At 41.8% G+C, this 15979-nt stretch overlaps 2 protein-coding genes across 2 annotated transcripts; one reads left to right on the top strand and one right to left on the bottom strand.

The window, feature by feature from the left end:
- Positions 1 to 864: 864 nt before the first annotated feature.
- On the bottom strand, positions 865 to 5970 carry otol1a (otolin 1a). Its single transcript, XM_026148765.1, has 6 exons — positions 5916 to 5970; positions 3062 to 3163; positions 2500 to 2978; positions 2323 to 2412; positions 2104 to 2175; positions 865 to 1957 (listed from the first exon to the last, which is right to left on the bottom strand). The coding sequence occupies exons 3-6, from the start codon at positions 2954 to 2956 to the stop codon at positions 1080 to 1082; spliced, it is 1497 nt and encodes a 498-aa protein (XP_026004550.1). The 5' UTR covers positions 2957 to 2978; positions 3062 to 3163; positions 5916 to 5970; the 3' UTR covers positions 865 to 1079.
- A 196-nt stretch (positions 5971 to 6166) lies between these two features.
- On the top strand, positions 6167 to 15932 carry ppm1la (protein phosphatase, Mg2+/Mn2+ dependent, 1La). The gene is made up of 4 exons (XM_026148996.1): positions 6167 to 7113; positions 11038 to 11212; positions 12637 to 12798; positions 12994 to 15932. The coding sequence occupies exons 1-4, from the start codon at positions 6715 to 6717 to the stop codon at positions 13347 to 13349; spliced, it is 1092 nt and encodes a 363-aa protein (XP_026004781.1). The 5' UTR covers positions 6167 to 6714; the 3' UTR covers positions 13350 to 15932.
- Positions 15933 to 15979: the final 47 nt, after the last annotated feature.

Here is a 15979-nt window from a genome sequence, read left to right as displayed (position 1 = left end):
ATATGTGACTGTGCCTAATTACAACCTTGCATAAAGAAAAGCTTTAAAACCAGCTAATGCAGCTCCCCTGCCTCCTACATTTAACGAACACGTCACAACATAAAAAGTCTCAGAGCATCTCGGTGTGGCTGAGTGTATACCGAATGTACTGAATGTAATTTATCTTCAGAATGAATTGCTGCTGTATAAAAGTAAGTGAGTTATTATCGGCTATAATCTGGTGAGAGGTCCTGACTCTTTAACGTCTAATGAGATATAGTATTTGTAAAAGTCTATTCTATTCTATTTTTCATTGTGCAGTGTGGGAGCATTAGAGTATAATTTATGGTGCAGCTTGATCTACTGCAGAGGGTTATCATCTCTGCTCAGGACTAAGGTGTATGACGTTATGGGGGTGTAATATCAATTATATATGTGTACATACATGTATATATAATGTGGTTTTTAAATCATATTACTTTCTGCGTTCCAGTGAATCATCCGGACTTGCCTTTTTCTCCTTGTCGTATATCGTTGCCGTAGTGTGCAGTTTTTTCAATAACATCACGACAGAGGTATCACTTTCAATCTTTACCTGAAATATTTGTGGGACCATTATGTTTTTCTAGCCTACTGTCTTTGTGTATTAATCTCCAGAACTTCTGTCCAAAAATTGAACACCTTGCGCCCTCTAGTGGGAAACAAATGCAATACGTCATTTATTTAAATTATGTCCAAGTAATACAAATGGTTCACTGGCGTTGAGCTTTTCCCTTCTCTTTGCAATGGCAAATAGCTTTTAAATGAGTGTATAAGCTGTTTCTGTGTAAATACAACCCAAGGGTCATCAGTTTCAAGCAGAGTCAATTTTAATGCAGTGTTACAAAGAGCTGAAATGTTGCATACAGAAGATTAATTGGGCCTCACCCGTCTCCAGGTACAGCAAGGCAAGTAAAGCATTTGGTTTGATTAGCATGGGAGCTAGCAGATACTGAGCAGCAGTGCTTAGCTGAATCACATTAAAATGACAGAGCAGTGCAAAAGGCTGAAAGTTGCAGAGTCTGCGAGAGGCTCAAATCAGAGCTCAGTCAAGGATGCATTCAGAGGTTTGTCAGCTCAGTAGGTTTGGTCTTTATGTCTGGGTAAAGTAAGAAGCCAGAGAACGTGCTGTCATCTTCACTGCTGGAGTAAACTCCATTCCAGTCTCTCAGTGTCTCCAGCCACACCTGGTCACCTTCGTTCAACTGCAACAGCGCGAGATTAGATGCCTGATCGATGTCTTGGCCATACAGAGAGTCTCTTGTCCGTAGCTTCCGCATTCCATTAACCACCAGGGCTGCACGCACAGGCCGGTTGCGCACAGTGATGTGATAGCTGAATAGGTAGACCCCGGGGTATGTGACGTTGAACTTATTGAGTGCCGGGTCCCAGTGTCCTTCCCCATTGTAAAACACCTTATCAAACTTCACAGGCAGGCCCGGCGGAGGGAAGGAGCGGCTGGGGAACAAACCTACACTGAAGGCAGATCGAACCTGAACGGCACTCTGACCCGGAGGTCCTTTGGGACCCCGAGGCCCACGAGGACCTTTAGGCCCCTTCTCTCCCCTCAACCCTGCCAGTCCCCTCCCACCTGGGAGGCCTCTGGGTCCAGTATCACCCTTCCCTCCTGGAGGCCCTGGCTCCCCCCGTTCTCCCTGTGCACCGTCAGCTCCATTCAGTCCTGGGGGGCCCATCTCACCTCTTAGACCTGGGGGTCCATGATCACCTTTCTCTCCTTTCTCACCTGGCAAACACTCACTCGGCTGCCCTTGTTCACCTTTCTGACCCTTTGACCCAGGAATCCCTGGGGGCCCCATCAGCCCCTCTGGGCCAGGGATGCCTTTAGTCCCATTCAGGCCAGGCTCTCCTCTTTCTCCTGGGTCCCCTTTTAGACCAGGGAAGCCACGTTCACCTTTCTCTCCTTTGGGGCCTGGATCACCTGTGTGTGGAGGGTTTATGTTTATTTAGGAAGAAAGGTTTGAATGAAAATATGTTATTATGTACCTCAATGCACTTTGAGAAACAATAACTATAAATCATGACTTTTGCACATGTGTAGCCAGGTTCTTACAGGAAACTACACACCCTTTTCTCCAGGTTTTCCTGGCATACCAGGGGTACCAGGTAGACCTGCAGGTCCTGGATCACCTTTTTCACCTGCAGCAGTTTTGATAAATAAAGCGTAGAAAATGACATCCAAAAAGTACTTATACAAAACAGCGTTTCGCACAAAAGGAGAGAGAGACACAGAGAGAGAAACCCTTAGACATTCAAGAACTCTCCTGCTGTCAAGCCTCGTTGTACCTATGTCGCCATTTAGTCCATTGGCTCCAGGTAATCCTGCTGGTCCGGGAGGTCCTCTGGGCCCTGTTTCTCCCTTCTCTCCTGGCAACCCTGACAACACACGCGAGTAAAAAGAATAAAATCTTTGACTTAAACTGTAATTTCCCTTACAATAAAAAAAGTTAAAATCCGTCTCACCTGGAATGCCCTTCTCACCTGGTGGCCCCGTTGGCCCTCTTTCTCCCATAGGCCCTACGGGACCTTTTTCTGGTGGACAGCACTCACAGAAGTTGAAGAAGCATTCGTTGTAGTCAAGGGTAAAGTTTGAAAGGATGTTCCCAGGGGGCACTATAGCATCAGTGTGAAATTCAGTGGGGTATGTGTCAATGGAGTATGTCGTGCTATCTGTAGAGGGCAGGGAATATGCATCCATCATAATGTCAGTTGTTTCTTCAGTGTTCAGGCTGCTTGTAGGGGATGGGGTCGTTGTCGTGGTTCGTCCAAATCGTCCACCTCCATCACCGCTGGCGCCAGCTCGAGGTGGCTTCTTGGTGCTCTGGGGTTTGGGCCAGCGTGTGGTTCTGGCACCAGCTGCCAGCATGGCCATGAGGGCCATGCAGAGAGTGGTCAGCACAACAGCCCGAAGGGGTGGCATATTGACGGCTGGGCACAATAATCTAATGGAAGAATTCAGGCAAAACGGGTGAAGCGCTGATCATTTATCTTGCATCACAGACAAATAGCACAGAGGGCATCTTACCTGTTGATGACACTTGATTCTTCACTCCGTCCCTCAGAACAAGTGGTCGGTGCAGTTTTTCTTCCTTCCTTTTATTGCCCTGGTTCTCCAGCTTATGTGCCTCTAAGCCAATGACAGAACAAGGGACAGAAAACTCTGGGGTTATTGGGTGGCAGGTGGGCTGGCAGCAACAGATTACATGACTCCTGAGGGATGCGAACTAAAGCAGATTGTTGTACAAGGCAAGAGTTTATGTCTTTGTGATATTGGATATGAATCCAGGGCCCAGGAGTGTGCAACCTGCCTAGGTGTTGCTCACACACATGCTTGCTTTGTACAGAAACAGGAGACAATATAAAGTTACAAAGACAGATACACAGTCAAAGAACATGCCTGCATACACTGACTGTTTATACACAAAAACATACACGTTGTTGGTAATGAATACCGTTTCATATGAGAGTTACCAAGTGCAGTACCAAGTGAGAGTTGTCAACTCACTACACCATTTGGCAGCACCTCAAAGCAAACAGATCACCAGATACAGTGGGACAAGGATCAGTGTCCTAAAACAGGCACCAGTAATCTAACTAGTCATCTCCTTGATCTAAAAGTAAACCCAGTAAATCAAGTACACCTCACGGAAACCTGGCACCAGTGAACCGAGCTTCACATCTCTCGAAAGTTGTGCTGGATGTCATTTCAGTTTCTGAAATGAACTCATGAGAGATTTGGATATTTAGAAATAGTTGATCAGTGAGGACTTTCCCAGTAAAGTAAAATAATAAATTAAATGAATAAATAAAAAGGAGGAGGTCATTAGTAGACATCCTGGCAAATTTTATGACTGAAATATATTTTATATGAAATAATTTGCTGTAAGATTGAAACAAAAGCACAACTCGGGGGTTAGGTCTGATTAAGCATGCTCCTTAATCTGAAAAGAAAAAAAATTGCTTCCAAGCAGCCAGACTTTCTCGTAATGTTTTAAAATGATCTTGAGCAATAATTCTCTCAGCTTTCTGAAGGTTTTTCAAACTTTTTCTTTTGGCATTGGCTGCTTTTACACTAATTTACAGTGGAGTCCTTGAACTCTACTATTTTAGCCACCTTACACTGACCTTTGAATCGCTCAAGCATAAGAAAGGCACTTAACTTAAGGGATGAGCCGGTGTTGTGTGTCTATATAATAAAAGTTTGTTACCAGCAGCCTGTCACAAAAACACATAATGTGTTCCCATTTATTTAGTTGAATCTACACAAAATGCCAAAGACAACACAGTTTGAAGGCCTAACATATTTCAAATTGTTTTAAGAAGGAAGGCTTCCTGAACTCAGAACACTCCCATTTTAGATGGTCTTTGGAAGGAATACATGTACACTAAGATATCCAAAAACTTCAAGGCACTTTCATATGGAAATTATATAAGTTTATTCTCAAAGAATTGTTGTATTTAACCTAAAGCTCATTGCAATCGTTGCTTAAATGTAGTACAAAGTGTGACATTTGTTGATATTTAAAAGCTCTGAAGCGAAATAAGTTAGATTAAGAAATGAAAAAACATTTTCACAACTCCTTAATTGTTAGCAGAACACGAATATGCCATACGCACAGGTAACATTATTTACCCCATGGCTAAGCACTACCTGGACTTTCATAACAATAATCCTTCTACACTATAAGGGGCTTGAATTAACCACATTATTCTTTCAGTACGGAGAGGTACTAGACAAAGAAGTCTTAACCAAAATGAACCTTTTTGGATTTGTAAAATACAGGCCACTAAAAATTGTCCCTTTGAAGATGCATATATGTTATCATTAGTTGATTTCACTGTTGTCTTTTCTTTTGTCTGACTTGGATTGAATTTGAGCTCTTGCATCTGCCAGGTTACTGAGGACTCCTCCTATTGTTGAAGATTTACTGGTGGAATTTTCCACTCTCACCCTGAGTGGAAGTTTTCTACTTCTGGAACACCACATGTCGAAGACCCCTTAAGGAGCAGAGATTCAGTGTGTTCATGGACCGTGTTTTCACCCAGATGAAGGCCCGTTTGCTGAAGAAATATAACCAAGATAAAGAATAAAGGCACTTGATGGTGTCAGACTGAGCGGAGGTCTTCCTGAGCTCCCGCCGCCACTGAGCATATCCTGCTTTATTATCTATACGTTCTGTACAACCTTGAGGGATAAAAACTTTAAACAAGAGTCTGTTAAAATGCTGATCTGAGACATGCATCGGGCCCTGCAATTGATCCATCTACTGTTCATCAAAGCCTGATCAGAAATAGTCTCAGTGGTAGTTGTCAAGAAGGCATTCTTAAGGAGAGGAAATAGGGGGGAAAGGATTAGGTATGCAAATAACACAAGATCTGGACTGACATTCGGTGCCAATAGGTCTAATTGAGTGATTAATCCAAATTTAAAGCTTTTAATTGGTATGATTTCTCTGCCTGGAATTGTCCCTTTACAACTTTATGTGCCCCCCCCCCCCCCCCTCCATCATTTGACTCCAAGAATGTCAATTATAGAATTAGCAGTGAATGTTATACCTTAAACTGCCACCAGGAGGTGGCATTTTTCAACCACTGCTGTAAAACATAAAGACATCGCCTCCCATTAGTTTAGGGCCAAAAGCTGCCTGTTTTGAAACGACCACATAATTTTATCTACTTTTAAATACTGTTGCGTGAGTATTGGGACTAATTTATGTCTGTTTTCTATTCTGCTGCATTTTTATTTTGGGCCTCGTTAAATGTTCTCCATAACAGTCAGCAGCCCCATAAAACATCACATCATCACACAGTATTTTAAGTCATACGAAGTGAAAATGCCGCTATCTAGATTATGACTGTGATGTGTTACACTAGATGACCTCATCATCCGATTCCGCAGTCACCACCATTTGTCCAGCGTTCTGCTTGCGCATGGCCTGAGTTTGCGGCTGCGCAGTCTCGTCAGTGCCGACTGCATTTGAGGAACGAGTGGACGTGAAGTTTCTCGCTGTGAATAAACCGTTTCCGCTGGTCTTTCAACATAAAGCACCTGATTTGGCCGCATTGCTCGCAGCTCCTGCCTCTTCTACTATTTTGCTTCGTTAAACACACATTCGGATTTCCGATATTGTTCGCGCTCCCTGTTGGTGGTTTGACAGTTCTTAAGTAGGAAGGTGTATGTGTGTGTGTGTATGTGAAATGTGTTGTTGATGCGGAGACTGAATCGGCACATATCTGACAGTAGGAACGGGGTCAGCGGTGAAAAAGAAGGACATATTGCAGTCACTTCGTCCCCCTGGTGACTCCTATGTCTGTCAGCGTGGTGGGTCTAACCCAGAAAATCCGTCGTTTTACAATGGGTTGTGGGAGATCGGCTGAACTCGGAGAATCCTCTTGCAGCTGTTTAGAGAGCCGGGGATAGGACCAAGACGTTGTGTTGAACCAATGAGGGTGGCCTCCTCTCTTTTGTCCTCCGTTTTCGGCCGGGTGTCTGGCAGCCAAGCTGTGCACAGTGCGTAAATGCGCTCGGAGCAGGCAGACCGAGCTCCGAACAAATGCTTAAATCTTGTCTTTTTCTGACACAGTGGTAGTTAATCGATTTCTTCATAGTTCCGCTGAGCGGATGGAGTGAATTGTGCAGACGGGGGGGAGAGACAGACCGCAGTTTGGTTGCGTGTGATGATAGGAGACACAATGACGCTCTTGTCTCTTTTGGGTCGGATCATGCGTTATTTTCTCCTCAGGCCGGAGACATTGTTTCTGTTATGCATAAGCCTGGCGCTGTGGAGTTATTTCTTCCACACGGACGAAGTCAAAACCATCGTCAAGTCCAGCCGGGATGCGGTGAAGATGGTGAAGGGGAAAGTGGCGGAGATGATGCAGAATGACCGGCTGGGAGGCCTCAGTGTCCTGGATGCAGAGTTCTCCAAAACCTGGGAGTTCAAGAATAACAACGTAGCCGTGTACTCCATACAAGGGAGGAGAGACCACATGGAGGATCGCTTCGAGGTGCTCACCGACATCACCAACAAGAGCCACCCGTCCATATTCGGGATATTTGATGGTCATGGTGGCGAGGTAAGCTGGAAGCAAGAGGTTACGAGGGCCCCTTTTATTTTATTTAATTTTTTTAGCAGCACAGTGAATTTGGCAGGTAAAGAGAACGTGATGTATCTTAGAGTGCAGTTTTATTTAATGCTGCTACATTTATATATATATTAAAATAAATTCTTAATTTAGCCTTGTTGAGTGGGTTAATTTGCTACCAATCAGGGTTTGAAATAACAAAAGTTAAGGTTACAAACTTTCCACAAGGGTGGTAGAGAGCTCCCCCTCCCCACTCCGGCATTGTATTCCCTTGTTTGAACACCTCCACCACTGCCAATCAGGAAGGTGACTTGGATTTCATCACAAAGGGCTTTGTGTGTGTGTGTGTGTGTGTGTGTGTGTGTGTGTGTGTGTGTGTGTGTGTGTGTGTGTGTAAGAACAATGGTTTGTAGTATGTGTGTGTGTGTGTGTGTGTGTGTGTGTGTGTGTGTGTGTGTATAAGAACAATGGTTTGTAGTATGTGTGTGTATGTGCGTGTGTGTGTGCTCCAGTCCCCGTGTTATCAAGGGTCAGTTGTTTCTCAGGATTGCCTGAAGAGCAAATGTCCTGCGCCATCTGTCACACCATCACCACTGTCAGAGCTCCCAGTACAGGACATATTGTTGCATATTTCACTCAGTGATAACGTCTAAGAATAAGAGTGCCATGCAGCTATAAAAGTATGGAAAAAAGGAAGTTTTGTCCCTAAATGCAGTATATGCTCAATAAAAATGGTCTGCTGTTCCCGTAGAGCAAATAGGAACGAGCCTGAGTCATAAATCTTATTTCTAATTTGGAATATTTTCCACATATGTATTATCTGTTGCACTTTATGATACAGTCCATGACTTGGCTTGTAATTCCTCCAGATTTAACTTGAAACTTTACATTTATTTTTGAAACTGGATGAAATTTGGGTGAATTTTTATTTACCTGCAAATACTTATAAGAAACCTACATGTGATTAAAAGGGTAGCAATTCTACTGTAAGTACTTTTAGGTTAGTGAGTAAGTTGAAGTACTTTACATGTACTTGTGGGCCATTTTATGAAGTAACTTAATCTTACAGTTTTACAATGTAAATATGCCCCACCTTTAGGGCCATGGGCTGTATTGTAGAGTGGCCTAAACCCCTTTCTGACATCATAAGTATAATTTACTTTTAGAGGTGGCAGTTGTATTGTGGAGTACCTTAAACTCCCCATCTTGAATAATAATAAATAGATTCTACTTTAAGGTGTGTGGGCTGTGTTAAAGAGTGGTTTAACCTCCTGTCTAATGTTGTAACTGCACCTTTTTTATGGTCTTGGGTCCTATTATGGAGTATTTAACCTTGCCCTATGAGAAATAAGCTCGAGCAGCACTTGTAGTGTTAAGAACAGCTTTAATGTTCATGTTTCAGCTTCTTGCTTTCATTGGGGTCACCATAAAACATATCAAAAAGTTTAAATTGCATACGTATAAAGCAAAACTTGAGTTTTAGCCCTTTATTCTGGTGTACCTAATAAAATTGCACCCTAATTTCAGAACAAATTTCATTCAAATTCCACATTAAATCTGAGGAAATATGGGCTAAGACGTATTATAAAGTGTTACTGTTTTCTTAATAAATATATCAGTTTTTATTTTTATTTTGAAAATTAAGGAGTTGTGAAAATGTTTTTTCATTTCTTAATCTAACTTATTTCGCTTCAGAGCTTTTAAATATCCAGTTTAGTATCATTAACAGGCCAAGAAAACAAACCGTAGTTCACATTTGACTTGAAACAGTGAAACTGGGATTTTTGCTTAAAACTGTCTGAAACAGTAAATCAGAAGAGTTAGTGATTACATCCAGTCTATCCTCTCTTTTAAGCACATCTTAAGGGATTCATTAGACACAGGCAATTAATTTTCTGTCTTAAGGAAACAGGCATTAGTTTGTTAGCTCCCAGAAATGCTGTAACTGTTGGCGTCCGGATGTGTTCAGTCACAGGGAGGTAAACAAACAGACTGTGTTTAGCCTTTCTGTCTCTTTCCACTGTGTAAACAAATATTTTTCTTTCCTCTAATTCCCGATCTTGCACCCTCTTTCTCCTTTTCACACTCAGTGTCTACTGTTTTTCTTTGCTCCCTTTATTTTCTGTAGTTCACAAGTCAGATTTGTGTTGCTCTGTCTGGTTTGTTTATATGTGTTTTACTCAGGTTTGCCCCCCTTCTTTTTATCAGTAGTCACAAAGGCTTTGGACTTGTATTGGGTTGCTTTGACATCGACCTCAGCTGCTTTAGGGTCATTAGCATCAGTGCACAGAACACATGCTGTAACATGCAAACACAGTAACCACAATTCCCAGTATAAAAACTAGGCTCTGGTAAAAACAAACTACGTGGGACCCTCAATGCTAATGATATGCAGGCACAAACTGTAGGAAGTGACATTTGTTTGCTGCTGATCTTTTTTTTTTTTTTGCACTTTCGTGCATTTGGAAGCACACACAAACCCTCACACATCACCAATATTGAAAGAAGCCATACTGCCAAGCCAAATATGGGCAGATAGAACAGGCCGTCTCTGAGTGCAGGGTGTCCTGGCTCTGAAAATATGCGCAACATTCCTCAAACATTCTGTGTTTTTTCTCTGCAGTTTTTATTTTCTATCAAGGCACAAATTGTGGCCTTGAAATATAAAAGTCAGCACAAGCTGCTGCTTCATTTTTAACTTGCCTTACAGGGGAAGAGACTATTTGCTTTGACTAGTTTACACCTTAAACGGGCTTTCACGTTACTTTGCTGTACAAACTAAAATTCAATCCTGCATGCTGGCTCTGGGAAGAAGTAGAATTTAATAAAACAGCACAGTTAATAAGAAATCAAGATCCATAATCTGTATTTTCACTTTAAATGGGGCTTAGATGATATTTTACATTAGCTGATTAAATGTAAAGGCTGTAAAATATTGGAGCCCTTCGTGAGGTTTGTAACTGCACTCAGTCTGGCATTTCCTGCTATTTACTGCAAATGGAAATTTACACTTGAAGCTCTTTCCCTGATCCAGCCTCCCTCAGTGCTTCTCCTCCATTAAATAGATCATTGAGCACAGGAAGCAGACAGGGACTTGATTTGTCCCTCCTGATAATTAGACATAATTAGACATTCCATATACTTCATGGTAAATATTTTGAGCAATATCACGGTTCAAATGTCAACTGCGCTCATGGATAAACCTGATAAACCCGAGTATTATTTTTTATTACTGCATCACGTCAGAAGGGAGCAAAATGAAAGCGCGTGGACTGAAGGGCACAAAGTGTCCTCGTTTCGTAGGAGCTGTGAATCTGAAATATGAATGCAGGGACATCAAGATGGTGTAAAATGCTCCCGTTTTTAGATTTGATTTGACAGCATTAGCATAATGGAAATCTTGGCGGAGAAAACGAGGGTGGAAGCAGATATGTGAAGGGAGGAGGTGGAGGAGTGGGCTGGAAGAGGAGGAGGTTGCTCAATAATTCAGCTCTGAACACCTGGTGTTAAAGCACTCCTCTAAATTAAAGTTGTGTTGCCTGGCGAGACATAAAAAATAATCTGAATCATAACCTTATTTATTCTGTCTTTCAAAGCTGGGGAACATTGTATTTATTCAACACGATGAAATCTATCCATATATTACGGCACCAAAAGTTATATGAAAAGTCACCAGAAATCAACATTACATTTATAAACAGTATATCCAATATACAAATCTAGCAGGCATTAAATAAAAAGAGTTTGACTGCTGACCACTTTTCAGTATTTGTTTATTTTTGGCTCTGTTTTGGGCAGCACCAGTTTAAGGAAACATCTGTTTGCTATTTCTTTCTACTTATTTGTTATGATCACAGGCACTGTCCTGTGTCTAATCCTCTCTGTGCCTCCCTTCTTCCCCTTCTGACGTCTTAGGCTGCAGCTGACTATGTGAAGGCCCACCTGCCCGAGTCCCTGAAGCAGCAGCTGCAGGCCTTTGAGAGAGAGAAAAGAGAGAGCGCTCTCTCGTACGCCAGCATTCTCGAGCAGCGCATCCTGGCTGTGGATCGTGACATGCTGGACAAGCTCTCTGCAAACCACGATGAAGCAGGTCAGAAGGAGGAGGAGGAGGAGGAGGAGGAGGGTGGAAGGAAATGGGGAAAAAAAAGATATGTGGTCAGTGTGTGTGTGGGGGAAACTTTGAAACTAAAATTGCCACATGAGACAAATAGAGGAAGCACGTCTCACATGTCTTGTAAACACACTGTGCAAGCACTTTTGCCAAGAAGTGTCAAGAGTATTCCTTTAGTGCACTTTAAAATAAAGCTGGCTGTTTGCGTGAAAGTTGGCATGTTAAGAACGATGCTTTCGAGTACTCTCATTTTCACGCTCTCTCCTCTTAAGGGACTCGGTTGCATTGCAGAACCTCACCTATGAAAGAAAATCCTCACAATTTCCTGTCTTATACCCTCTCATCTCCGTACTCCCACCTGACATTTACGTCTCTGACCGAGTCCTTCTACAGCCCACTCGAAACGCTGGCTGAATTAGAAGAGTGAGATGGTTGTGTAACACTATGCTGATCCAGATTTACGCTGATGTTTCAGAGAAACAGTTCAGATTGATCGGTTGGTGGCATTTGAAACAGTTTCCTCATATTTTTGACCTACTATTATTTTTCATCATTGATGTTTTGTTTTTTTTTGGTGACAGTCTTGCCACATCATCTCCTCAGGATAGTGAAGATACAGTTAATGACTGGCCACTGGCACAATGGTGTCTCTATAAAATTAATTTTAATAATTGAGCTTGATCTAGTATTGACTCACAGGTTAGCAACTTTATTATGGAAAACTCTGTTTTATTTATGTTTTATTTATTTATTTTAAAGCTCACATTCATACATGTCATCGAGCATATTCTTTAAGGTGTAATTTAAGTTTTATCCTCTGAAAGCCCTCTGTGGTAGTGTGAAAATAAATTCATTACAGGAAAGGTGCTGCTATAGCTCACTGGGATGAGTGGCGTTTGCTGCAAGTCATCCCCCCATCCTCTTCCTGCTTTTCTGTCCACCCCTCTACATTGTACAATATAGGGAAAATACAAAAAATAAATCTTAAAAACAACAACAACAAAAAACACCCCATACTTGAAACATATCGACTGTGTGCATTGCTGTAGTGTAGTGGTGCACAGGTTTGCGAAGCAGCAAAACAAATCCCTTGAGTTTTGCATCAGTAGGGGCAGCTGGAATAAAAAAATTTGCCTAATCAAATATTTGGAGCTATCTGAAGTCATGAGTTACGTTCTCAAAAGCCAGCATAAACAAAACAAAATCTAGTTTTAAGTATTACTGTTAATCTGGCATAAAAATGATTTGTTATATTTTGTGGTGTGATTAAAATAAAAAAGTTAAAGGATAATATAAGATCACAAAGATGTTTTTTTTAACTTGTAGCTGGTTACAGTACAAAAATCACTAATGATTAGTGTTTGGATTTTTGTTTTTGTCTTCTCTTTGAATTTCCCACACAGGAACGACATGTCTGATGGCGCTGCTGTCAGATAGAGAGCTCACAGTGGCCAACGTTGGAGACTCGCGTGGTGTGTTGTGTGACAAAGATGGGAATGCTGTCGCCCTATCACATGACCACAAGCCGTATCAGCTTAAAGAGCGCAAGAGAATCAAGAGGGCAGGTAAATAATGAGTATAAGAGTGTAATGTAAAGCTTAGGCATTGTGTACCTGCTGTTGCTGTGGGGTCCTTTGTCGCCATCTGTTGGTCTGTTCTGGGAAATCACTGAGTTAAATTTAATGCAGTGTTAGAAATAGGTTGTGATTAAACTTATTTCTTAAACTTTAAATTTGAATTTTTACTCTTTTTACTTTTAGGAGGCTTCATCAGTTTTAATGGATCGTGGAGAGTCCAGGGAATCCTCGCTATGTCCCGCTCCCTCGGGGATTACCCACTGAAGAACCTTAACGTAGTCATTCCCGACCCCGACATAATGACCTTTGACCTGGACAAACTGCAGCCAGAGTTCATGATCCTGGCCTCTGATGGCCTGTGGGATGCCTTCAGTAACGAGGAGGCAGTGCGCTTTGTCCGCGAGCGCCTGGACGAGCCTCACTTTGGTGCCAAGAGCATCGTCCTACAGTCTTTCTATCGTGGCTGCCCTGATAACATCACCGTCATGGTAGTGAAGTTTAAAAGTGGAGCAGGGGGGAACAGCAAGGCAGGGGAGTAGGTGAGGGTCGAGTTTAAAGCTTGCGTCATGATCAGTATATTTTTCCTCCCATCTTCTGGATGTATCAGTAAGTACATCATCACGGAAGGACTGGGAGAAGTATAGATTTCGACTGGGCTTTTAACTAATGCACACACATACAGAGAAATGTACACACACACATGCAATGATATGAGAAAATGAAGCTCAATTTAATTTGACCTGATGGAGAAAAGGGGCATTTAAATTCAATACAGTTCACAGCCATCTGCTAAACGGATGAGGAATTGATTAAAATATTGAAGTACAGTACCAAGACTACCAGACACAGGGGAGGGGGGTGGGGTCTTTTAACCAGCACACATTAGACTGTGATGACATCACTGCTGTTTACTGTACATGCACACGCACACGAATGGTACAGGTCCACTGGAGGCTTCTTCAGAGAAGGCTTCAACCAGTGCCTGCACAACAATTACTGTCCATCTGCAAAAACACCACCCGGCTTGCTGCATTTTGATGATTCTCTGATTGTATGCATTTGTTAGACTTTCCAACAGGAATAATAATTTCTCAAATGTAAGAAGACTCCAGTGGATCCATACCTCTACTTAATTTCTGATGACAATACACACATATGACTTTTGAGTATTAGGCACCTATTTTGTGGCTTGAGGAGTGACGGTAAAAGCTTTGGGAGATTTATTGTTTTTGCATTTATTTAAAATTCATGCTCAGTACAGCAGATTTTAAAACTAAGCAGTCACATAAAGAGAAGGGGGTAGAAGGTAAGCAGTGACAAGGGCTCGTGGCTTATTGAGCTGAAAATTTTCGTTTTAGGTGACACACATTTTAAACATCTTTAAATGAAATATCTTTTTTTAAAGTGATGCCTGAAGTCAATTTTGGAGTATCTGATAATTCATTGACCAAATAAATGCTAAATAAGCCTTTTTTAAATATTGCACATCAATTTAATCAACTTAGAATAGGCATAAAGATGATCTGAATGTCCATATTTTTTTCAAAATGTGTTTTAATGTTGAGGGTCAGTTGTTTCATTGCATTAAAATTGACAACAACAAAAAATCCGTTCTGGTTCTTATCCTTCAAGATCTCCAATAGAGTGGACTCAGATGTTTCTTCAGCTATTTGAACATTTACATCTCATTCCCAGACATGGATTAAGCCTGATCCTAAACCATAAACTTTAATCACTGTTGATCTTCATTTAATTTTTCTTTTAATCTGGGGCTTGTTTCAATCCACACCTGGGAAACCTGGTGTTATTTTCTTCACCTCTGAAGAATCCTTAATCAACATTACCCTAACCGAGTGACTATAAAGGCTGAAACGTAACATTTTGAAAGAAATTTATCAAGTCTGTAGAAGGTGTGTGATACTCAAAAGTGAAATTTGTGTGTGGAATGTGACTTTAACTACAACACACACATACACCACATGAGCCACAATCTTATAACCACCTATCGAATATTGTGTGGATCCTCCTTGCCAAACACCTCTGATCCATCAGAGTGTATTCACTGGAATTCTGAGAGGTTGGTGTGTGGGACAGGGATGTTGGGACTGGATGCTTTGGCTCATGTGGGTTTCACGGTGGTGGCTCTAATCTGATGCCCAGTTGGCTCTCGATTTTGGGGTCCCTGGAGTTATTTGTAGGCAGTTTTATATAGTGGTTGAAAGTGCGTTGCCTTGCTGGGAGAGGCCATTCTTGGTCTGCAGCAGTGTTTAAGTGGGTGAGATGTCATCAAGGTTACTTGCTCCACTTGTCAGTGGTTTAAATGTTGTGGCTTATACATGTAACTTCCACAGAAATACATATGGTTCTAAAAAAAATGCACTTTTCAGATGTTTATTTTTTGGAATGGTAAATTCTTACATATCAGCAAACGTAAACACTGTTTACCCTCAGCAACGCAAGCGGGTTTCACTCTACGTCGAGCCCGACACTCACCTGTTTGCGAGGCTACGGAGGAAACGCAAACTGTTCCATTCAAGTGGACTTACACTGTCTGTATCAGGGCATGTGCTTCAGCTTAACCATGTTCACGAACGAATGACCTAACGGCGTGCAGCAACGGACACTGGTGGCTGTCTTCGACCTGCGAAGCACACGAAGCGATGAGGTGCAACGGACACACCTCGACCACGAAAGACTGAAAGACTAAACGATGTCGCATCACGAACTGTACAGCTGCAGCCAGAATGCTTGTGATTAGAAATACGATATGCTCCCGAAGCAATACAACTGGTGTCAATGACGCAGTCTGTCAAGGAAAGTTACCGTAAACCGTGCTTGATTTACTGCTGTTTTAAATTCACCTTTTACCACTGTGTATCATGACTTCATCAGTCGAGAGAGGGGAGTTTTGTTCCTTTTGTTTTCTTTCTTTTATTTTAACAGTTTACCCAATGCCTTATTTATTGTTATGTTTTTTGGATGTCTCAGGCAGATTGCCAAACCAGTATGATGTATTTTCAGTTTTGTCCTTCTGTACATGAGCAGAAGTTTACAATAAAACAAATACCCGTGATTTTAACGTGAGAAAGTTGTAAGCATTAAACTCTTTCCTCTGAAATATATCAACCGTTTTCATCTCCATCATCTCATGACAGGTATGATCAATTTG

Source organism: Astatotilapia calliptera, chromosome 18 (genome assembly GCF_900246225.1).
Source record: "Astatotilapia calliptera chromosome 18, fAstCal1.2, whole genome shotgun sequence".
Classification (NCBI taxonomy): domain Eukaryota; kingdom Metazoa; phylum Chordata; class Actinopteri; order Cichliformes; family Cichlidae; genus Astatotilapia; species Astatotilapia calliptera.
Note: the sequence above shows the minus strand (reverse complement) of the source record. Positions and strands in the feature narration are given on the sequence as shown.

Bases quoted from the DNA above. Each gene is read 5' to 3' on its own strand.
- otol1a (XM_026148765.1), bottom strand. From the start codon at position 2,956: ATGCCACCCCTTCGGGCTGTTGTGCTGACCACTCTCTGCATGGCCCTC. The intron at 2,176-2,322 runs GTACAACGAGGC...AAACTGCTGCAG, and splicing joins TGGACTAAATGGCGACATAG to GTGAAAAAGGTGATCCAGGA. The intron at 1,958-2,103 runs GTGTGTAGTTTC...CTCCACACACAG, and splicing joins AGGAAAACCTGGAGAAAAGG to GTGATCCAGGCCCCAAAGGA.
- ppm1la (XM_026148996.1), top strand. From the start codon at position 6,715: ATGATAGGAGACACAATGACGCTCTTGTCTCTTTTGGGTCGGATCATG. The intron at 7,114-11,037 runs GTAAGCTGGAAG...CTGACGTCTTAG, and splicing joins TTGATGGTCATGGTGGCGAG to GCTGCAGCTGACTATGTGAA. The intron at 12,799-12,993 runs GTAAATAATGAG...TTTTACTTTTAG, and splicing joins CAAGAGAATCAAGAGGGCAG to GAGGCTTCATCAGTTTTAAT.